The sequence below is a fragment of the Saimiri boliviensis genome, chromosome 7, assembly GCF_048565385.1.
Source record: "Saimiri boliviensis isolate mSaiBol1 chromosome 7, mSaiBol1.pri, whole genome shotgun sequence".
In the NCBI taxonomy this organism is placed as follows: Eukaryota; Metazoa; Chordata; class Mammalia; order Primates; family Cebidae; genus Saimiri; species Saimiri boliviensis.
In genome coordinates, this window is record NC_133455.1 from 105,153,264 (window position 1) to 105,177,903 (window position 24,640).

The 24,640-nt window shown below is 34.2% G+C and overlaps 1 protein-coding gene across 1 annotated transcript in view; it reads right to left on the reverse strand.

Annotated features, from left to right (window-relative positions):
• Window positions 1–24,640, reverse strand: part of ADAMTS20 (ADAM metallopeptidase with thrombospondin type 1 motif 20) — a 200,746-nt gene that overhangs the window by 130,251 nt on the left and 45,855 nt on the right. The window contains 4 exon segments of the mRNA XM_074403153.1: window positions 8,694–8,734; window positions 10,478–10,602; window positions 11,147–11,230; window positions 18,806–19,065. Coding sequence (XP_074259254.1) covers window positions 8,694–8,734; window positions 10,478–10,602; window positions 11,147–11,230; window positions 18,806–19,065 — 510 coding nt within the window.

Consider the following 24,640-nt stretch of genomic DNA (forward strand, 5'->3'; position numbering starts at 1 on the left):
CCCCGTCTCTACTAAAAGTGCAAAAAATTAGCTGGGCATGGTGGCACGTGCCTGTAATCCCAGCTACTCAGGAGGCTGAGGCAGGAGAATTGCCTGAGCCCAGGAGGCGGAGGTGCGGTGAGCCGAGATCGCGCCATTGCACTCCAGCCTGGGTAACAAGGGCGAAACTCCGTCTCAAAAAAAAAGAAAAAAAGAATTAGTATTAATTCTGCTGAAACTATTACAAAAGATGGAGGGAATCCTCATTAACTCATTATATAAAGCCACTATTGCCCTGACACCAAAGCCAAGAAAGGACATACAGAACAATATCCCTGATTAATATAGAAAGAAAAATCCTCAGCAAAATACTAGCAAACTGAAGTGTGTATCAAAAAAACAATTCACCATGATCAAGGAGGTTTAATGCTAAGGATGCAGGGATGGTTCAACATACATAAGTCAATAAATGTGATTCATCATATAAACAGAATTAAAAACAAGAACTATATGATCATCTCAATAGATGCAGAAAAAGAACTTGACAAAATCCAGCATCCCTTTATAATAAAAAAAAATCCTCAACAAACTAGGCATAGAAAGAACACACCTCAAAATAATAAAAGTCATATATGACAAACCACCGCCACAAATATATTGAACAGGGAAAAGCTGAAAGCATTCTCCCTGAAAACAAGAACAAGAAAAAGATGCCCACTTTTACCACTTCTATTCAACATATTAATTGAAGTCTTAGAGGAATCAGGCAAGAGAAAGAAATAAAGCACACTCACATTGGAAAAGAGGAAGTCAAACTATCTCTGTTCACTGATAATATGATCATATACCTAAACCATCTTATAGACTCCTCCAAAGACTCCTCCATCTGATAAATGAATTCAGTAAAGTCTTAGGTTACAAAATCAACATACATAAATCAGTAGCACTGGTGTACACCAAAATCAACCAAGCAGAAAATCAAATCAAGAACTTAATCTCTTTTAAAACAACTGCAAAAAATAAAATACCTAAGAATACACTTAGTGAGAAGGTGAAAAATCACAACAGGGAGAAATATAAAACACTGCTGAAAGAAAGTATAGATGAATAACTATGAAACAAACACAAACACATCCCATGCTCATGGATTGGAAAAATCACTGTCAATGAAAATGACCATAGTGCCAAAGAGAATCTACAGATTCAATGCATTTCTATCAAAATATCAATATTATTTCTCAAAGAATTAGAAAACAACATTCTAAAATTCATATGGAACCAAAAAGGGGTCCAATAGCCAAGGCAATACTAAGCAAAAAGAATAAATCTGAAGGCAACACACACCCAACTTTAAACTATACTACAAGGCTAAAATAACCAAAACAGTGTGGTACTGGTACAAAACCAGGCACATAGATCAATGGAACAGAAGGGAAAACCCACAAATAAAGCTAAATACCTAGAACTAACTGGTATTTGACAAAGCATTCAAAAACATAAATTGGAGAAAGGATACTCTGTTTAATAAATGGTGGTGGGAAGGTTGGATAGCCACATGTAGAAGAATGAAACTGGATCCCGATCTTTCACTTTATATAAAAATCAACTCAAAATGGATTAAAGACATAAATCTAAGACTTGAAACCATAAAAACTCTAGAAGAAAACCTGGGAAACACTCTTCTTGATATTGACACAGGCAAAGAATTTATGGGAGATCTAAGATGGCCAAACAGGAACAGCTCTGGAGTACAGTTCCCAGTGAGAACACAGAGGGTGAGTGGTCACCAAATTTCCAAACAAGTTTTTACTGCCCACAGACCAGGAGATTCCCAGGCAAAAAAGTGCCATGAGTCTCCAGCACGACTGTTTCAGCCAGCTTAGTGGGTCTTCGCACAAAAACTCACACAAATCTGGGCGGCCATTTCAACTGGCACCTGGAACACCTGGGAGACAGAGTAATCCATTCAACTGAAAAAAAATTGGGCCGAAACAGGGATCCTGGTATTCTGGCTTGGCTAGTCCCACCCCCACAAAGACCAGCAATCTGAAACATTCTAGATTGAGAGTATCACAGCAAGTGGAGATGGACCCAGGATGGTCTAGCTCTGTGGGTGGAAGGGCATCTGCCATCTAGATTGAGAGTATCACAGCAAGTGGAGATGGACCCAGGATGGTCTAGCTCTGTGGGTGGAAGGGCATCTGCCATTACTGAGGCAGTCCACCACTACTGAAGCAGTTTACCATTACTGAGACAGTCCACCATTACCAAGGCACTCAGCCATTACCAAGGTAATCCACCATTACTGAGGCAGACCACCATTATCAAGGCAGTTCTAACTATACCTCTATAAACAAAACAGCAAGAAAGTTCATGCAGCAGCAGGGGAGAGCCCACAGCAGCTCAGCTGAAGTTGAGGCAGCAATTGCTAGCCTACCAACCAAAAAAGCCCAGGTCCTGATGGATTCACAGCTGAATTCTACCAGATTATACAAACAGGAGCTGGTACCATTTGTTCTGAAACTATTCCAAACAATCCAAAAAGAATCCTTCCCAAATCATTTTATAAGACCAACATCATCCTGATACTAAAACCCGGCAGAGACTCAACAAGAAAAGAAAACTTCAGGCCAATATTCATGATGAACATAGACACAAAAGTCTTCAATAACTGGCAAACTGATTGCAACAGCACATCAAAAAGCTTATCCATCACGATCAAGTAAGCTCTATCCTGGGGATGCAAGGCTGGTTCAATGTATGCAAATCTATAAACATAATTCACCACATAAACAGAACCAAAGACAAAAAACACATTATCTCAATAGATGCACAGAAGGACTTTAACAGCCCTTTATGCTAAAAACTCTCAATAAACTAGGTATCAATGGAACATATCTCAAAATAATAAAAGCTATTTATGACAAACCCACAGCCAATATCATACTGAATGGACAAAAACTAGAAGCATTCCCTTTGACACCTGGCACTAGACAAGGATGCCCTCTCTCACCACTCCTTTTCAATATAGTATTGGAAGTTCTAGCCAGCGCAATCAGGCAAGAAAAAAAATAATAAAGGGTATTTAATTGGGAAAGGTGGAAGTCAAATTGTCTCTATTTGTAAACGACATGATTGTATATTTAGAAGACACCATTGTCTCAGCCCAATATCTCCTTAAATTGATAAGCAACTTCAGCAAAGTCTCAGGATACAAAATCAATGTGCAGAAATCACAAGCATTCCTATACACCAATAACAGAATTAAGGAGAGCCAAATCAAGAACAAACTGCCATTCACAATTGCTACAAAGAGAATAAAATACCTAGGACTACAACTAACAAGGGACGTGAAGGACCTTTTCAAGAACTACAAACCACTCCTCAAGGAAATAAGAGAGGACACAAACAGATGGAAAAACATTCCATGCTCATAGTTAAGAAGAATGAATATTGTGAAAATGGCCATACTGCCCAAAGTAATTTATAGATTCAACGCTATCCCCATTAAGCTACCTATGACCCTCCTCAAAGAACTGGAAAAAACCACCTTTAACTTCATATAGAACCAAAAGAGAGCCCACATAGCCAAGTCAATTCTAAGCAAAGAGAACAAAGCTGGAGGCATCACACTACCTGACTTCAAACTATACTACAAGGCTACAGTAATCAAAACAGCACGGTACTGGTACCAAAACAGAGATATAGATAAATGGAACAGAACAGAGACCTTGGAGGCATCGCCACACATCTACAACCATCTGATTTTTGACAAACCTGACAAAAACAAGCAATGGAGAAAGGATTTTCTGTTTAATAAATGGTGTTGGGAAAACTGGCTAGCCATGTGCAGAAAGCAGAAGCTGGACCCCTTCCTGACACCTTACACTAAAATTAACTCTAGATGGATTAAAGACTGAAACATAAGACCTAACACCATAACAATCCTAAAAGAAAACCTAGGCAAAACCATTTAGGACATAGGCACAGGCAAGGAGTTCACAACTAAAACACCAAAAGCACTGGCAACAAAAGCCAAAATAGACAAATGGGACCTAACTAAACTCCAGAGCTTCCGCAAAGCAAAAGAAACAATCATTAAAGTGAACTGGCAACCAACAGAATAGGAAAAAAAATGTTGCAATCTACCCATCTAACAAAGGGCTAATATCCAGAAGCTACAAAGAACTAAAACAGATTCACAAGAAAAAAACAAACAAACAAACAAACAAAAAACCCATTCAAAAGTCAGAGAACAATATGAAGACACTTTTCAAAAGAGGACATATATGAGGCCAACAAACATATGAAAAAATGCTCATTATCACTGTTCATTAGAGAAATGCAAATCAAAACTACATTGAGATATCATTTCATGCCAGTTAGAATGGTGATCATTAAGAAATCTGGAGACAACAGATGCTGGAGAGGATGTGGAGAAATAGGAACACTTTTACACTGTTAGTGGGAGTGTAAATTAGTTCAACCATTGTGGAAGACAGTGTGATGATTCCTCAAGGACCTAGAAATAGAAATTCCTTTTGACCCAGTAATCCCATTACTGGGTATATATTCAAAGGATTATAAATCAGAAATTCTATTATGAAGACACATGCACACAAATGCTCACTGTGGCACTGTTTACAACAGCAAAGACCTGGAACCAACCCAAATGCCCATTGATGATAAACTGGACAAGGAAAATGTGGCACATATACACCATGGAATACTATGCAGCCATAAAAAAATGAGTTTGTGTCCTTTGTAGGGATATGGATAAATCTGGAAACCATTGTTCTCAACAAACTGACACAAGAACAGAAAATCAAACACTGCATGTTCTCATTCATAGGTGGGTGTTGAACAGTGATAACACATGGACACAGGGAGGGGAGCATCACACACTGGTGTCTGTTGTGGGGGACTAGGAGTGGGACAGTGGGGTTACGGAATTGGGGAGGGATAATATAGGGAGAAATATCAGATATAGGTGACGGGGATGGAGGCAACAAACTACATTGTCATGTATGTACCTATGCAACAAGCCTGCATGTTCTACACATGTACCCCAGAACCTAAAGTGCAATAAAATATATATTTTTTTAAAAAAGGAATTAATAATTAAGACCCCAAAAGCAGGTAAAACCATAAATAAACAAACAAATGGGACCTGATTAAATTAAAAAGCTTCTGCACAGTAAAAGAAATAATCATCAGAGTAAACAGACAACACAGAGTTGGAGAAAATATTTGCACACGATGCATCTGACAAAGGACTAATATACAGAATCTACAAGAAACTCAAACAAATCAGCAAGAAAACAAATAATCCCATTAAAAAGCGAGCAAAGGACATGAACAGACATTTCTCATAGGAGATATACAATTGGCCAATAAACAAATGAAAACATGCTCAACATTACTAATCATCAGGAAAACGCAAATTAAAACCGCAATGAGATACCACTGTATCCGAACCAGAAAGACCATTATTATAAAGTCAAAAAACAACAGTTATTGGCATAGATGTGGTTAAAAAAAAAGAAAGAAAGAAATGCTTATACACTGTTGATAAGAATTAAGTTAGTATAACCTCTACAGAAAATAGTATGGAGATTAATCAAAGAACTAAAAATAGATCTACCATTTGATCCAGTAATCCCACTACTGGGTATTTACCCAAAGAAAAAGTCACTAGATAAAAAAGACAACTGCACACATATGCTATCTCAGCACAATTCACAAATGCAAAAATACTTTGCTCAACTGATGAGTGAGCAAGGAAAATGTGGTATGTATAGGCCATGGATTGCTACTCAGACACAAAAAAATAATGAAATAATGTCTTTTCTGGCAATTTGGATGGAACTGGAGGCATTATTCTAAATGAAATCACTCAGGAATCAAAAACCAAATACTGCATGTTCTCACTTATAAATGGGAGCTAAGCTATAGCTATGCAAATTTTATATATGACATTGCAGATTCTAAGAAAAAGAGAGGAATTATTCAATGTATATTCAATGTATATGGTTTAGGGAGTTGGTTATTCAAATAAAAAGGATTATGAATGCAACTTCGCAATGATTTCAAAGCAGTTATTTATTTTGAGGGTTAGAAGAATGGGGATTTTTGTTTTTGTATATTTTTTTAAAAATCAGGTACAACTAATTTTTAAGAGGGATTCAATTTAGTGAGTTGAGAGAGGGAAGGAAAGATGTTAAAAAGTAATGTTTAGATGGAAACAAAGGTATGAATGTAGTTACACAGTTCAAGTTTAACAAGGAAAATTTTTGGCTTTTTTAACTTATGTGTTCTATGGTTAACAGGTTATTCCAGCTTTTCCAAATACTAATTATGTTGGTTTTAAGAAGTCTCCATAATCCAAAGGTGGTTTTCCCCTTGTCTGTGTGAGTAGACGATGCAACCCACACAGTGATTTCAAACTTCTTTGATAGAATTTCCACCACTGCTTTGTTGAACTTCTCATTGTAGTGTATGTCTTACCAAGTATGAAATCATAAGTTTATAAAAATTGCAAGACTATACATCATTTTGCATGAATAATACCCATTAGAGCTAAGGAGACTGACATGTTTTATAGCATTTCTGGGTAAATAAAAATTGTAAAGGCATTCACCATTTACCAGCTTTGTACAACATTATACAGGTAGACGCAAAACAGCAGCACATTGTGCTTGGCCTATAGGATTGCTTTAACACCACTACATTAAATAGACAGTGTGCATAGTGTAAATGCCAACTCTTGCAAATTTACTATACTTAAATGTATGTAACATTCTAATGTATTAAAGGTATAAAGAAAAAACTAAACAAGCACTTATAGCAATACTATGAAATTTCCAATAATTGTTTTGACTGTTGCCTTTGACTCTTTAGTGCAATTTTTCTACATTGTAATTATTACATTGTACTGCTTTGTATTTCCCATTTGTTGTACGTAACTTCAGAGTTAAGTACTAGTACACCAAGTACTGTAATCACCTCTCACTTATTGTACACGCAATGTAACAACATACAGTTTTGGTGCTTAACAATATTCCTTTTTTCCTTAATAAAGGATATTTATTTGAATTTTTAAAAAGGAACTAATAAAACTAGATCTCTATCTGATACAATATCAAAAAAGTACCCCAAAGGATTAGAGATTTAAATGTTAAAGGAAAAATTTTAAGAGATTTACAAGAAAAGAGGATAATATGTTTAGACCTTTAGTTATACAACGGTTTCTTAAATAAGAAACAAAAAAGCTGGCTGGGAGCGGTGGCTCACGCCTATAATCCCAGTACTTTGGGAGGCCGAGGTGGGTGGATCACGAGGTCAAGAGATGGAGACCATCCTGGTCAACATGGTGAAACCCTATCTCGACTAAAAATACAAAAATTAGCTGGGCGTGTTGGTGCACGCCTGTAGTCCCAGCTACTCAGGAGTCTGAGGCAGGAGAATTGCTTGAACCCAGGAGGCAGAGGTTGCAGTGAGCCAAGATCGCACCATTGCACTCCAGCCTGGGTAACAAGAGTGAAACTCAGTCTCAAAAAAAAAAAAAAGAAAGAAAGAAAAGAAAATAGAAAATAAAAGAAACAAAAAAGCTAACTCTAAAAGAGTAGGTTTATGAATTCAGCAACATTATATATTTTCACACATATAAGAATAAAAACAAAGCAACCAACTGGTAAAATACATTCATAATATCACAAAGGGTTTGGTGTCAAGATGTTATAAAGAATACCTGAAAAGCAGTAAAAAAGCAACAAATAACACAGAACAAAAAAAAATGAGCAATGTTTATTTCAATTATTTCATTTCTTACAGAAAAAGAAATATAAATATATGAAAAGATGCTTGAATCCATTAGTAATAAGGAAAATAAAAATTCTAATGGTAGCAAAATATATGACATTTAGATGGGGAAAAAATGAGAAATCTGAAGGTACCCAGTACTTATAAAGATATAATCAAAAGGAATGTTTATTGATAAATGTATAAATTGGTATAACTGCTTTAGAAAATAATTTATTATATCATATAAATGTGAATATTAGGTCACTTAGTGGCACAAGCATCTGAACCCTAGGAATATATCCTACCTCTTCCAGTGAAGTTCATGACACATAACAGTGGAATTGGCCCAAATATACCCCAGTGTGATATGGATATATAAACTATAGTTGAAATATTTTAAAACAGTGAAAATGCATAAACTCCAACTATAGAATTCAAAAAGAAGCAAAAGTAATTTTTGTTTAGGAACACAAATATATGTAATGAAACTATTTTTCAAAAGACAGAAGGAATTGGTAAATACGAAATTCACACTATTGGCTACCTCATGGGGAAAAGCAGAGAGATGGAAAACGTGCATAGACCACACAATAGTAGTGACAAAATTCTAACTTAAATCTAGTGGTGAATTCATGGCTATTCATTTTATTATTTCCCTTTAAACTGGCATATAGATGATTATGTATTATTTCTCATGCACAGCATTTGATATTTAGTAATTTGCAAATAAATATTAGTTCTTATTTTGTAAAATTTACAGCAGCATAATGAAATAACAGTGACAAGTGTAATAATTTATTAGAATAATTAATCAAAATTACTAAAATGTAAAATAAATGGAAATTAGCCTAAACATTAAACAATTCAATAAACAATTACATAAGCTAAACTTAATTAACAAAATAACTTACCTAGTATGTTACAGTTCTCTTTAGATGAACAAATGTCTTCCCTTAAAATAAAAAATACATTTGAAGCATTTTTGGAAAATATTTTTGCAACAAGTCAAAATAAAATAAAGAAGCTTTATGACATGACTACGACCACAAACTAACATTTAAAATCTATTTCCTATTAATGTCTCAAAAAGTCTAAACCTAGAGCAATGCCTCATTTGTCCATATCAATAAGCAATATGTACTATATAATGAGTGTTGTAAATAGTTGAATCATTAACCAAGTTCAATGAAACACTAGTATATTTTTTATGTCTCTGCTTTTATTTACACAGTATATATAATATATAGTTTACCCTCATGATTATTCAACATGATCATGAGCTTCAGTTATCATTCTCTTATGCAAAATAATGGAGTTCTCAGATGTTACTAAGTTGCTCAATTTTTTTTCTTTTCTTTTTTTTTTTTTTTTTTGCTTCTGCATTACTTAATCAATGGCTATTCAGGTTGACAGTTCTCATGTCTCTTTTCTAATCACCTCTTTCTCATAGCCCTTTCTTCCTCCAACATTTAATCTGCTAGCTTCAATCTCTGCTGCTTGGCTTCAAACTATAATCCAGAGCAGAACCATAGACAATATATAATATAATACTTTGTATAAAATTTAATCAATTCTGCTTTAGTTTTGAAAACAGATTAAAGTACAGTCATGCACTGCATAACATGATTCAGTCAACAATGGACTGCATATATGACATTGGTCCTATAAGATTAGAGTATCATATTTATACTGTACCTTTTCTATGTTTAGGTATGTTTAGATACACAAACACATACCATCGTGTTACAAATGCCTACAGTATTCCGTACAGTAACATGCTATATAGGCTTGTAGCCTAGGACCAACATGCTATACCATATTGCCTAGGTGTGTAGTAAGTAGGCTACACTATCTAGGTTTGCATAAGTATACTCTATGATATTTGCATAAAGACTAAATCACCTAATGGTGCATTTCTCAGACTGTGTCCCCCTCATTAAGCAACACATGACTGTACATGAACCACATGTTAGCTACTTTACATTAGCTAAAGGTTTTAATTTCAGGATTCTAAAAAGCTGAGATTTCTTTGAGTTTGATTCCCAAGTAAAGAATTTACTTAGTTAGCCAACCAAATATCAAACCTAGGATTTATATATTCTTGTAGTATTACTGTTGCTGAAACAAAGGTGTGAATTAACATTGTATAGTATTTCTTATAAAATGACTAATAATTGTATAATAGCAGAAGCTGTTTTTCATATAAATAAGTAGATTTGAGAACAATTCTAGCAAATGCAGCATGGTAATTAAGGCATGCATTAAGCATCAAAACAAGGAATAGAAAAATAAATTTTTTAAAGCACAGGGAGTCCAAAAAGTGAACAAATGAAAGAACAAAGTTTTTATTTCCACGCAGCTGAAACATCAAGAGGGAATGAACAAAACCTGCTGAGTTCCATAACTATGTTAATTTCTTAATTATCTCATTCTGTCACTAATATCATAAGGAAATTATTTTGTTAGATCAAATCACTACTCAGTAACCTGACATTGCTAATTTTCCAGAGAACTAACTAATATCCTGGTTTGAAAACAGAAGAAGGCTTTTAGTCAATAGTTTCTTTTGTAATACAAGTTCTCATAGAACACTTCTGTGTATTATTAACAAAGAATGAAGATAATAAGAAGTATGAGTCATGTAGGAGGGGAAGAGTAAAAGATTGTATGAGAAAGGTTATTTCTATAATCATACCTAGTGATAAGAACAGCAGTGTCATGGTGGGAAGGGTGAAAATCACCGAAGACATTCTGAGTTTTTTGCCATGAACAAAATTTGCTTAACGTGGCACCACCATCATAAGTAATGACTGGTCCTTCCTATGCAAAATAAGCAATGCAATACTAGGTCAAAATATTAATGTCCTCTTTTCCTTCCAACTTTATCAGCACCTGCACAATTTATCAAACAGTATTCTCACAGGCAAATGAGGGAGTGACAGTATCTCTTCTTCATATATTAACTCTAACAAATTTTAGCAATATTGAAAACATTATGAACCAAACTGATCTAATTAGATCTTCTTAATATAACCATCCAATAGTTAGGAATAAAACACTTTTAAAAACTACTACATTTTAAATCTTCTGATATTACAATTATAAAAATGAATACTAAGGTTTTTAATCTTTTATTCTTGAATTGTTTATTCATTTTTGTTACTCCCCTTGCTCAGTTAAACACTGTTGTCATTCTATTTTATTTCCATCACAACAAGTAAGGGTAATCTCATTCCTTTTCAAATCAATTTTTTAAAGTAAATTTTTAAAATACCTCATTTCTAGTAAGAGTTCCATAATCTCTATGTATTCTCACTAAAAGCTTACTACAGCTAAGGTTACTAATTTTAGACTGGTTTCTTACCTGCTGATGGTGAATAATAACTAATTTAACCACTGCTATGTGTATAAAATTTCCAATACTTGGATCCTTGTAGATTGTTGCAACCTGCATACAAAAAAAATGTAGGATTAGTTGTCTAAAGTGAATATTTCTTCTCAAAAGTAAGTTGAAACCAGTCACAGAGTATCAATTCTCCAATTGCACTGCACATAAGAATCTTGGAATCTCTTAAAACGCTTTTACAAATCCTCATGTTCAGACCATGTCCCTTGCCAATTAAATCAGAATCTGTAGGACTGAAACCCAGGCATCTTAAAGATTCAGAATTTGAGTATCTTAAACCTTGCTGCTGAGACAAATCTATGGATCAGCAGCATCCACATAACCTAGAGCTTATATGAATACACAGAATCTCAGACCCCACCCTAGACTAATGATTCAGAGTTTGCACTTTAACAAGATCTCAAGTGATATGAACACATATTAGAGTTTGGAACTGCTGTTATGCATGATTCAGCAAGGAATTCACTTCATTCTGTGTCATAATCCACAATTTACATGACTACAACCTTCCATAAAATATGTAAGTTTTGCCTATTTTTTTCTGATAGTTCACCTACTCTTTCAGCCACAGTTGCGTATTTCCAGCTCCAAATATGGTTATTTTAAAGTTTAAAATTATCAGAATCCACGGAGACAGATCCATCTAGAATCATATAAACAGCCCTAGAAGAGGTCATGAGTCACTATCTGGTTCTCGATTTTCCAGCACTGGAAAATGCTAGGCACTCTGCATGGGCTCTGCATGGGCTCATTTATGATTCATGATCAAGGTGCCATCCAATTCACTATATTCTCTCTTGTAGCCATTATAGAGGTTGCCACTGCAGTAGGTGTTTCTTCCATGGCCAATTATCTCTGCTTGGTACTTAATCAGAGACATAGCCCACTCTGGACCTGGGCTACCTGTGCAATGAAAACTGCTTCCTAGATCACCTTCTAGCTGGCCACTGCCTAAGTCAAGGCAGCCATTGCTCCAAGGGGTGCTACTTTGCTCATCTGTTTAATATATAAATGTTCAGCATTTACTCCTTGCTTTGTTGGCTAGAGAAGCAGATACAGGTAAGAGGACAAAGGCCCAGACCTTGTGGAGCTTACAGTTTGTTAGAAGTATCACTACCAGAGCCCTCACTCTATTAGCCAAAGCTGCTTCACCACAACATGTAACATGACTGCTCTCAATGTCTCTTGTGCCAAATGGACTACTACCAGAACTAGAGCCAAAAGCATCTTTAGAGCTGCTGATACTGTAGGGTCAGCATGAGCATAAATACATAATCCAGCACCTTTACTACTGTTATAGCTGTGCAGCCTCAAATATTTACAGGTTTGTCACCTGTACCTATAGTGATGACTTTGGCTCTGGTAGTAGCATGTTTTGGCAAGTGTGGAGGTAGCCCAGAGGTTTGACAGTAAGTTAAGACAGGGATAGTCACCTGATTGACAATTTCAAGCAGGTCTGTTAGCAATGTAGTATTTCTCACTTTAAAATAGGAGCTGTGAATTCACAGTTGAATTTATAAATATCCATTTTACATGCAACATTTTAAAATGTATCTACCACAGGAAAAAAAAAAAAGCACACCTGTCATTGTGATTTTAGAGATACCCTTGATCCTGTTAGTTTAAAAGTGGATGCTTTCTAAGTCACATTACAAGGTAAAAGATATACCTCAAAGGTATTTATAAATGTTCTTTTTCTCCCATAAATGAAAAACAGCTGTGAAGACTTCTGTGTCTCAGAAGAATATGTATATCCAGTAGTCCACAGAAAAAAGAACATATGCACTATGAGGTGTCTACATGGCTAATTACTATATTCATTGACCCAAGTATTTTGACTACCAATGACAATTTGAATATTATAATATCGGTTATAAAATATGTAACCACAAAAATATTTCCAGTTTCAGAAGGAAACAGATGCTTCACCTTTATTGAAAAGTGACCAATCTTCAAGCTAGAATTTGGAAAAAAAATCCCAATATTCTGACAATATAATTTGAAATATATTACTATAGCAAAATATCCTTAAATGTAAGACTAGGGAAAAGATAATGCAAACAATTGTTATGTAACAAATCCTATGATATAGGCAGTATTATAGTGTCAGTTTTACAGATAAGAACAGTAAGATACAGAGAAGTTATGTAACACACTGAAGATTAGGCAGCTGGTAGCAAACAGAACCAATTTTTTCATCCTGTACAGTCTGGCTTTAGAGCACTGACTACTATATCTGATCTTATTTCAGCATTCTGCTCTCAAGTCATTCTCAGTTCTTGGCACAAAACATTTCAAAACCTTGCTGCAACTCATCCCCCAGCCACTGGTACTGTCCTGTTATGTTCACTTGCCCATGGCCTCAGAGAAGTCATAGGCAGTCAGCAAACATGGGCTTTACTTCTAGGTCTATTAGTAGCTACAAGCTAATTGTTCAACCCTGGAAAATAGATTTATCTTTTTTTTCAGTCTTAATGTCCTTAATATCCATGTTGAGGCACTGGGTACCCTTGAGTCACAATGTCCTTGCATAGTGGATTAATATTAACCAGATGCTGTTGGGGAAGGGTTGTGAAGGACATTTGTTGTTTGTTGTTGTTGTTGTTGTTGTTTGACTTTGGTTTTAAAGAACAAAATTATTCCACAGTTTGATAAATAAGCTTAAAGAATTAGATATATTCATTGAATCTTGAATAGGCTAACACACACACACATTAAATCTATGAGACAGAGATATTATATACAGCATTTCATGTAACTATATAATCACAGTCCTTAGTCTTGGAGCTTATCAAAGGACTAATATTCCATTCCATAAACTACACTTTAGGAAACACCAGACCAGATTTCTAATGTATATCCTATTCTATAAAGCCATATAATGTTTTCATATATTACTATAATCACTACATTTTAGAGTGCTATGTATTAGAATTTTTATCAAACTACAATGTATTTAATCTTTTATTCTTCAAATGTTAGTTTCCTTCATATAAGTAGTTCCTATTTCTTTATAGGTTTCATAAAATAGTAAATATTATTTCATGGATATCTAATGAAAGGTAAAGAAGAATGGGATGAATCATATTGTTGAAATCTTTAAGAAAATTCTAGGCAAAATATACTTCATACAAGGCATGAAACAAATTGCTAGCACCATTAACTTACCAATCATTTTGAAAATAATTTCTAGATGGAACTTTAGCAAATGTTCACATATGGTATGTTCATAGGCCACCTTCATTAAGAAGTAAAGTCATCTATAAAAACTGATTTTGACAAAGAAATTTTGTATACAAAGATCATTACTCTTCTTCAGAAAGATCTTTGCATTTTTAAATTGAAAATTATGAAATTCCACATATATACAAAGTGAACATGTGCAAATAATTAAGAATATGAAAAGTGAAGAAAGAGAAAACTAATATAAGTGGTTATACCCAAAGTATGAAAGCATATCATTAGTTTTTATTTTAAAGTAGTTAAAAATCTTTCCCATCCTAATAACATCAGTAAAAGCAACCAACAGAATTGAAAATAATGGTATAAAGTCAATGTAATGTAAGTGAGGGTTTTTAGTTGATATATGCCTCTAATAATAGTAATCATGTTTTAATAAAAGGGTTAATTCTTGAGGATTATGTGATGTTCCTTAAATTTACATTATTAAATCTACAACAGGGTGAATATTATAAAGTTAAACCTTTATAAACACAATGAAATGTGGAAGTCTTTAATACCTAGTAAATATTTAAGATTTATTAATAAATTGAATACCAAAATAAATATACTGAAGATATCCTCTAGTTTGCATACATTTTAGTAGCTTAATAATGCATATATAAATGCCATTTTAACCTGATGTTGTCACCCAAATTCCCTAAGGATAAAGGTTTTAGAATAGTAGCTGAGTATCTCTGCTCATTTAACACAAACAGTATTTCAGTACATTGTACATCACAATTGTGTTCTCCCTCACTAATTTTAATGTTAATTCCAGAAACCCTTTGAGTTAGAAGGATCTCTAGGCTATTCTGATAATGTTAAGTGCAACTAAAAAATGAATTACACCACATTCTTTATTTCTATATCACTACACTGCATTTCATTAAATTATTGAAAGCAAAGAAAAAGTTTAAGAAGAGAGTACAATCATTTACTTTGTGCAGGATGAGTAAGGATAGTTAGTTGCATATATAATCCATTTGCTCAATGCTGAAAGCATTCACTTATTTACCCCATTATATCTAGAGCTCAACACACAAAAATTCTTTTTCATCACTTTCAACTTGTCTTTATCATATCTCAAGCCTATGTCATATTGTCTTCACCTTTTCCTAAATTACTGTGATCAGAATATCACCAATAATCCATGTGTGTGTTTGAATAAATGCAGTTAATGCCTTCTAAGAATTGGAAAAAAATATGCAAAACCTGAACAGCTCCTTCCTAAACTGGAAATGTCTGTGGACACTTACGTGCAGATAGCATTTCTCTTACCTCTTTAAAGTGGTTTTTGAAAGACTTAACAAGTAGCAATAAAACAAGTTGGACTAGATTTGATCTCTACATAGTGTGATCAACTGTCCCAGTTTACTCAGGACTGAAGGGTTTCCAAGGACACGACACTCAATACCAAAACTGAGCAAGTTCCAGGTAAAACAGGGAGAGTTTGTTACTCTTCCTCTTAAGTTCCCTTTCATCTTTAATATTTTATTTGTTTGTTTTGTTTTTGAGAAGAAATTTTACTCTGCCGCCAGGCTGGAGTACACTGTCGCAATCTCGGCTCATTGCAACCTCCACTTCCCAGGTTCAAGTGATTCTCCTGCCTCAGTCCCTCAGCTGGGACTACAGGTGCCTGCCACCATGCCCAGGTAATAATTTTTGTATTTTTAGTAGAGATGGAGTTTCACCATGTTGGCCAAAATTGTTTCCATCTCTTGACCTCATTATCTGCTTGCCTTGGCTTCCCAAAGTGCTGGGATTATAGGTGTGAGCCACTGTACCCGGCCCACCTTTAATATTTTTAAAATCATAAATATAGCTGTGATCACTGCTTTTTAATCAATAAAACAACAATTTATGTACAGAACCATAGAGTCTACTAGTTTTCCTATGTCCACATTTAAACATTCTCTTAGTGAGAGAGAAGAAAAGCACTAAACACAGGTAGCTTAGAAGTCATCTGAAGTTTGGCTTCCAAGGAAGAAAGAAAGCATATGCAAAAACCCAAAGTATCTCAAAAGAGAGACTTACCCTCCTTAATTTTTCCTCCTACCCCACTTTTATTTGGAATGCATGTCTCTTCCTCAACTCTGTTCCACCTATCTCCCTGCGAACAAAAGCTTAACACAAACCAGATGACTGTGTCTAAAAATTCTGTCTTCAACAAAAACCTACTCTCCTTCTAGTAGGCCTAAAAATCCAGAAAATGATAAGTACATGCATTGGTCTGTTGTTTCAGGCAATCTCAGATGCAGATTTGCTTTCCATGACGTCAAAAGGTCTGTCTTCATTCCCTTCAATTAACTCTGACTTTAAACCTTCCATGGACAACTTCAGTTATCTGAAGGTATGTCACAGTATTGTCTGACAGTGATGATACCAATTTATATGTAAAATATAGTAATACAACATTTCTGAGGATGATAATATCACCAAAAATGCATGAAGTATCCCAAAATTAGCCCTGTGTTCATTCCTTTATTCCTTTTACTGAGTATACCCAAAGCACTGACAATAGTTATCTATCATTTACCATGTTTTAAAACCTATCAAATCTAATATTTTTCTTCAGTATTTTCCCCACCCAACTTTCTTAATTAATGTCATCTCCTTTAACTATTTCCTATTGCAAAGTATATCCCAGTGTTCCATGTAATTGATATAATTTTGTACATTGACAACCTCCACACCATAATTTTAATTAGAATCCCTTCATAATTTAGAGTTTGCCACACCAACATTTAGATAATTATACATCTAGGTAATAATACATCTAGATAATTTTACTTCAAATTCAGAAGTAAAAAAAAGTCATCAGGATATACTTCTATCCATACTTTCACTGTCATTTTAAAAATTCAGTTAAACAAAATAAAGGTCAATTTTATACATTTTCAAAAAATCATTTTTATATATCTCTATTTTTTATCACAATGCACTGAATTCTGAAAAAAATCACTTTTATTAATAATTTAACCATGTTTTCATTCATTCTTTCAGTAACTATTTATTGAGTACCCACACTGTATCAGATACTGTGTTTAGGCAACAGAGACTATGGCATAACAATAAGAATTTAAGGTAAAATGTCGTATGTTAGAAAAATGATGGTATCTTATGATCTTCATGTCACAATAAACTGGGAATATCTAGCTAAGGGAAATTAACAATGTCCTATAGATGTGTCCTGGCTAAGTCTTCCAACCAAGTGGGCCTGAATTCTCTATCTGTGAATAAAAGTACTTCCAGCCATAAGATATGCTCCAAATACCCTGAATCTATAAACAGGTGGCCATATAATGCTTTTTTTTTTTCTTAGATGGAGTTTTGCTCTTGTTTCCCAGACTGGAATGCAAGCATGTCTCAGCTCACTGCAACCTCTCTGCCTCCTGGGTTCAAGTGATTCTCTTGCCAAAGCCTTCCGAGTAGCTGGGTACAGGTACCCACCATCATGCCCAGCTAAATTTTGTATTTTTAGTAGAGAAGAGGTTTCACTATGTTTGCCAGGCTGGCCTTGAACTTCTGATCTCAGGTGATCCTCCCACCTCAGCCTCCTAAAGTGCTGGGATTACAGGTGTGAGCCACTGTGCCTGGCCAATATTTCATCAACTAAACTAGCATGAAAAAGAGTACCCTTAGTGATTACTCTAAAATAACAGGCCTAATTCGGGAATGTCCTAGGGTAGTAGGGAAGGGGGACACACACACACACACACACACACACACACACACACACACACACACAAATATACATAAGGATGAAGGATGATGCCACTAACACAGAATTGACACCCTTCAACAGCTCTAGAATTCTCTTCTATGAATACTAGCACCACCACTGATTGACAAAGATATTAACATCAGATTAAGGACTCTTAGAGTTATTATGTTCTTGTATTCCAAATTTGCTAGGACAGTTCTATTACCAATAGCTTATCCCTTTATCCCCATAAATACATGTATAATTTAAAATATTATGTATCCAAATTTCAGATTTGGAGAATATAGCCATGATAAAAATAGTATCCCCTCAGTACACGAATAGGGTGATGAGGTTTTAAAATTCAGTTTCAAAGAGCAAAAGATCAATGCAACCTGGATAGTTTCTGTCACTAGAGGGCAGAAGCCATTCATGTGATGAAGTAAAGAATAATTCAAGCATTTTCTATAAGTGGTTTTGGGGATTTTTTAATCTTTTAAAAAGGTAATCAAGTAACAGAATAGGATACTTGCTATACCTCTATCTAAACTAAACTTCAATTAAATCTTATTTTTAGCTTAAACCTAGATACAAAATTGCAACCAAATTTTGGGGAAAAAATTTAATTAGACATTAAAAAATATTAAGCTAAACATTTTAGAAAATATAAAAGTCATATTCAGTTTACTTACAATTGACATTAGAGTCAGTATATAGTTTTGCAAATTCTTTTCATGAGCAGAAACCACTTTAGCATCAGCTGTAACCATAATTTCAACGTATCTTGGATGTGATATAAGACGTTTTTTCCTGGAATGTAATTGACTTCTTTTATTTTTCAATGGTACGTTTTTTGATGAGTGTCCTAAAACTCTTTCTTTCAATATATTAAGGTCTTCATTCATGTTGCTGTAGGTATGAAAGGGTAAACTGGTTTCCTTTATTTGACTTTCTATGGAGAAAAAAATAATATAATGCAGAGTCATTAAATTGGATGTGACTAAAAATATTGCAAAAAATAGAACAGCCAAAAATATTTAATACTTACATATCTGTTCCCAATGCGAAAATAAAAGGACAAAGAAAATTATTATTTAAAATAGTATTGTACAGCATTATCATGAACATTCCTATTTATAGTAATACAAAGTTTGCAAAAGTTCACATTTTCATAGATTTTACCAACAAGAAACTATATGTAAGTTATATTTGAAAAGATATGACTATTCAAAAGCATTTATTAACTACCAAGTAGAAAATTAAAATATCAAAGACTCCTTATATTTTTCTCAGTATGTAAATTGAATTTTCAAGTCTACAATGACGTGCCGCAATGCCCAGCTAATTTTTGTATTTTTAGCAGAGACAGGTTTCACCATGTTGGCCAGGCTGGTCTCAAACTCTTGACCATGTGATCCGCCCACCTCAGCCTCCCAAAGTGCTGGGATTACAGGCGTGAGCCACCACACCCACCCTTTTTTTTTTCTTTTTTCTTTTCTTTTTTTTTTTTTTTTTTCTTTTTACAGAGTAGTAACATTTATAGATTACTAACATTTTGTAGGGTGAAACTTTATAAAATATAGAACAAAACAAACTTTACACTATGTGTGAAAAGCACCAAGAACAACAGAAAATTAAGCCAACTAACAATAGGTGGGTGAACCTATTGAATCCAGAAAGGCAAATGTTGCTATAAATTTTTTAATACTTGATTAGTAAAATACCTGATTTGTTATATTTGGTTGCGTAACAATACTGCATAAAAATAATTGAACATTAAAGATTATTACAGTTAAGTAATATGCATTTAAGTCCTATGCACTTACAGAAACTTATACATTTATTTCTATGCATTTAAACCTTAATTGTGCTAGCGGTAAAAAAAATCATAGGCTGCACAGGTGCTTGTCCTATATCTCTCCCCTTCATTTTGTTCCTCTATTTTCCTCCTTACTTCTTCCTCTTTTTCTCAGCTAACTTTTCTGCCAATTGTTTGGTGGTGGTTTTTTCAATAGAAAAGTGGACCAGAGGAGTCACGTGAGAAGAAATAAAGGTCCTAGATACTTTACAAACCAAATAATACCAAAATAATAACTAATACTCGGTTGCATTATAGGAATTAGAGATAAGAATATACTTCATTATTATAAAAATTCATTTTAAGTACAAATATAATCCTATGGCCATAAGAAAGAAATGGAGCTCTTTAGACATTAAGTTTCCATAGATGAATTTTTTAAATTAATATAAAAAATTTTATTTGTCTTATTCTTTTTTTCCTTTTAACTTTTAGGTTCAGGGGAACATGTGCAGGTTTGTTCTGTAGGTAAACTCATGTCATGGGAGTTTGGTGCACAGATTATTTCATTACCCAGGTACTAGGCATTCTATCCAATAGTTGTTTTTTCTGATTCTCTCCCTCCTTCTACCCTCCACCCTCACATAGGCCTGAGTGTCTTTCACTTGTGTTTATGTATTTCTGTTATTTAGCTCCCACTTACCAGTGAGAACATGCAGTATTTGGTTTTCTGTTCCTGCATTAGTTTGCTAAGGATAATGGTCTCTAGCTCCATCCATGCTGTTGAAAGAACATGATTTTATTCTTTTTATTACTACATAATATTCCATGGTATACATGTACCATTATTTTCTTTAACTAGTCTGCCACTGATGGGCATTTAGGTTGGTTCCATGTCTTTGTTACTGTAAATAGTGCTGCAGTGAACACACGCGTGCATATGTCTTTATAGAACAATTTATATTCTTTTGGGTATATGCCCAATAATGGGATTGCTAGGATGAATGTTAATTCTATTTTTAGTTCTTTGAGGAATTGCCACACTGCTTTCCACAATGGCTGAGCCTAATTTACACTCCCACCAGCAGTGTATAAGCATTCCCCTTTCTCTACAACCTTATCAGCATCTATCTTTTATTTATTTTCTAGTAATAGCTATTCTGACTGGTGTGAGATGGTATCTCATCATGGTTCTGATGTGCATAACTCTAATGATTAGTAATGTTGGGCATTTCCTCATATGTTTGTTGGCTACATGTATGTCTTCTTTTGAAAAGGGTATATGAACTTCTGTTTCTAATTTCTAAAAGCATCTAGCTTTTAATATTGATATGTTCCTAGGTTTTAAACTTTATCTCAGTGGGAAATTCTGGAAATTTGACAAATTGGGCAGTCCTAAAACTTTTTCCTGCCATTTTTCTCCCAAAGTGACTTGGCCACTAAAATATTCATGACCGATTACTGAACCCTAAAGGAGATCTCAGATATGTCTGATATGTAGACATCTTAATTAAGGTAAAGATAAATATTTATGCTTTGATTTATTTGTCAATTAAAAAAATATTTTCTGTATGCATAATCTATCTCAGGAAACATTTAGATATTGAGGAGCAAATAATATCTCATAAAGCTTACACTCTAAGAGGCAAAAAAATAAATTAAAACATAGTAAAGATACAATTTCAGGTATCTTTAGGGATTTCATAACAATCTAACCAAAAGACAAAATAAATATAATTCTACCTACCAGAATGGGTAAAATTATAAAGAGCAATAATACGCAGTGGTACGATCACTTTGAAAACCTAACTTGCAAATTCTAAATTAGACATGCATCTATCCTATGACACTGGAATTCCACTCCTAAGAAAACATATTCACAGTAAAACCAGTATCAGTTCATAGCAAAACAAATACATAGACTGATGAACTACAATAGAGACCCCAGATAAAAACCCTTGTGTATATGATCAAATGATTTTTGACAAGAGTGCCAAGACCACTCAATATACAAAGACTTAACTCAAAATGAGTTACAAATCTAAAGACCCCCAAATAGTAAAACCCCTAGAAGAAAACATAGAGAAAGTGTTTTATACCATTGGACTTGGCAGCCATTTCTTGGATACAGCATCAAAAGCACAGGAAACGAAAGCAAAAATAGACAAATGGGACTACACCCAACTTAAAAACTTATTGTTCAAAGGACACAATCAACAAAGCAAAAAAGCAAACTATGGATTAGGAGAAAATATTTACAAACTATATATCTGATAAGGAGTTAATATCTAGAATATTAAAAAAATCCCTACAATTCAACAACAGAAAAACAAATAAACTGATTAAAAATGAATAAAGATTTGCATAAACATTTTCCCAAATACGTTATACAAATTATAAACACACATGTGAAAAGATGCTCAGAACAATTAATCATTTTAAAAATGCAAATAAAAACAACAATATCACTTCACACTCTTAAGAATGGCTGCTATTACACACACACACACACACACACACACACACACACACACAGAAACAGAGAGAGAATAACAAATGTTGACAAGTATGTGGAGAAATTGGAAACCTTATGTACTGTTGGTAGGGTTGTAAAATTTTATAACCACTATGGAAAACAATATGGACACTCCTTAAGAAATTAAAAATAGAACTACCATATGATCCAGCAATCCTATTGGGGTAAATATCCAAAAGACATGAAAGCAGGGTCTTGAAGAGCTGTTTGTACACCAATGTACATTGCAGTATTATTTACAATAGCTAAGAAGTAGAAGCAACCCAAATATCTATTGACAAAGGAATGAATAAACAAAATGTGGTATACACACACAGTGAAATATTATTCAGTATGAAAAAGGAAGGAAGGCAGGTGTGGTGGCATACACCTGTAGTTCCAGCCACTCTGGAGGCTGAGGTGGTAGGATCACTTGAGCCTCCAAGTTTGAGGATTAGGTAAAAATGAGATTCTGCCTCTAAAATAAACAAACAAAAGCTTACCCCTAAAACAAACAAAAGCAAAAAAGGGAAGGACATGCCGTCACATATGACAACATGAATGAATCTGGAAGTCATTATGCTAAGTGAAACAAGCCAGTTTTTTAAAAAACTTGTATAATGTTACCTAAATGAGATACTTAAAGTAGTAAAATTCATTGAAACAAAAAGTAGATTGGTAGTTACTAAGGGACAGAGAAAGGGCAAAATGGGGAGTTGTGAATGGATATAGTTTCAATTAGCAAGAAAGCCCTGGAGGTCTGTTAAGTAACAGTGTGAATATACTTAACACTACCAAATTGTATTCATAAAAAGGGTTAAGGTGGCAAATTTTATGTTACCTTTTTTTAACCACAATTTAAGAATGTTTATAGCATTTTCATTCATAATTCCCAAACCTAAAAACAACCCAAATGTCTGTCCACAGGAAAAAACTAAAAGAGACAAGAACTAAGCTTTACAGAGTAGAACAGTGGCTGTCAGAAGCTGAAGAGTGAGGGAACTAAGGAAATGCTGTTCAACATACAAAGTTTTAGTTATAGAATGAATAACTTCTGGGAATCGAATGTACAGCATAGTAACTATAATTAATAATACTGTCTTATTTAATTGAAATTTGCTAAAAGGATAGCTTTTGTGTGTTGGTACCACACACATACAAATTGGTTTCTGTGAGGTGATGGATGTGTTAATTAATTTGATTATGGTAATCACTTCACATGTATACATGTATCAATCATCATGAATGTATACCTTGAATACATACAGTTTTTATCAATTAATTATAAATTAGTAAAGCTGAGGTGGGGGTAGTGTGAATGAACAAAGCTTTGGCAAGAGATGCTTTCCTTATCCATATGTAGCTCCTGTTCTGGGAAAGTCTGACTACTTTCCAAATTGCAAATCGTATCCAGTGCTAGCTGATGTAACAGTGCTGGATACGATTTGCAATGTGGGATTACAGGCAACCCTCACCTAAGAAGAGAAAAGCCTTCTCTACACTCCTCAAAAAAAAGTGTCCCTCTTGTCAAGTAATTTACCACTTGTCTCTAGCAGAAAACCAAATCCCATCTTATCTTCTACTGCCTGTTAAAATCTCACTGCCTGAATAATCACCCAAAGTCTGTCTAGTCTGAGTATTAAGAAATTAAATATCTCACTGGCTAACAATAATAAGTAAAAATGCCATAATTCAATTAAGAAAGCACTATGGTTTGAAGAAATCAGACTGACAGACTAAACTAGAATAGATGGCTAATAACAATAATGAAAGATTACCTATATTATTCATAATAATGTAGGTAAATGCCCATCAATGACAGAATGGATAAAGAAAACATGGTATATATACACCTTGGAATTCTATGCAGCCATAAAAAAGAACGAGATGTCTTTTGAGAAACATAGATGAAATTGAAGGCCATTATCCTTAACAATCTAATGCAAGAACAGAAAGCCAAATGCATGTTCCCATTTATAAGTGGAAGCTAAATGATGAGAACTCAAGTTCACAAAGAATGGGACAACAGACACTGGGGTCTACTTGAGAGTGGTGGGTGGTAAGAAGGAGAGGAGCCCATCAAAAAAAAATAACTATTGGGTACTAGGCTTAGTACTTGCATGATGAAATAATCTGTAAAACACACCCTGTGACACAGGTTTACCTATGTCACATATACCCCAAACCTAAAATAAAAGTTAAAAAAAAAATAAA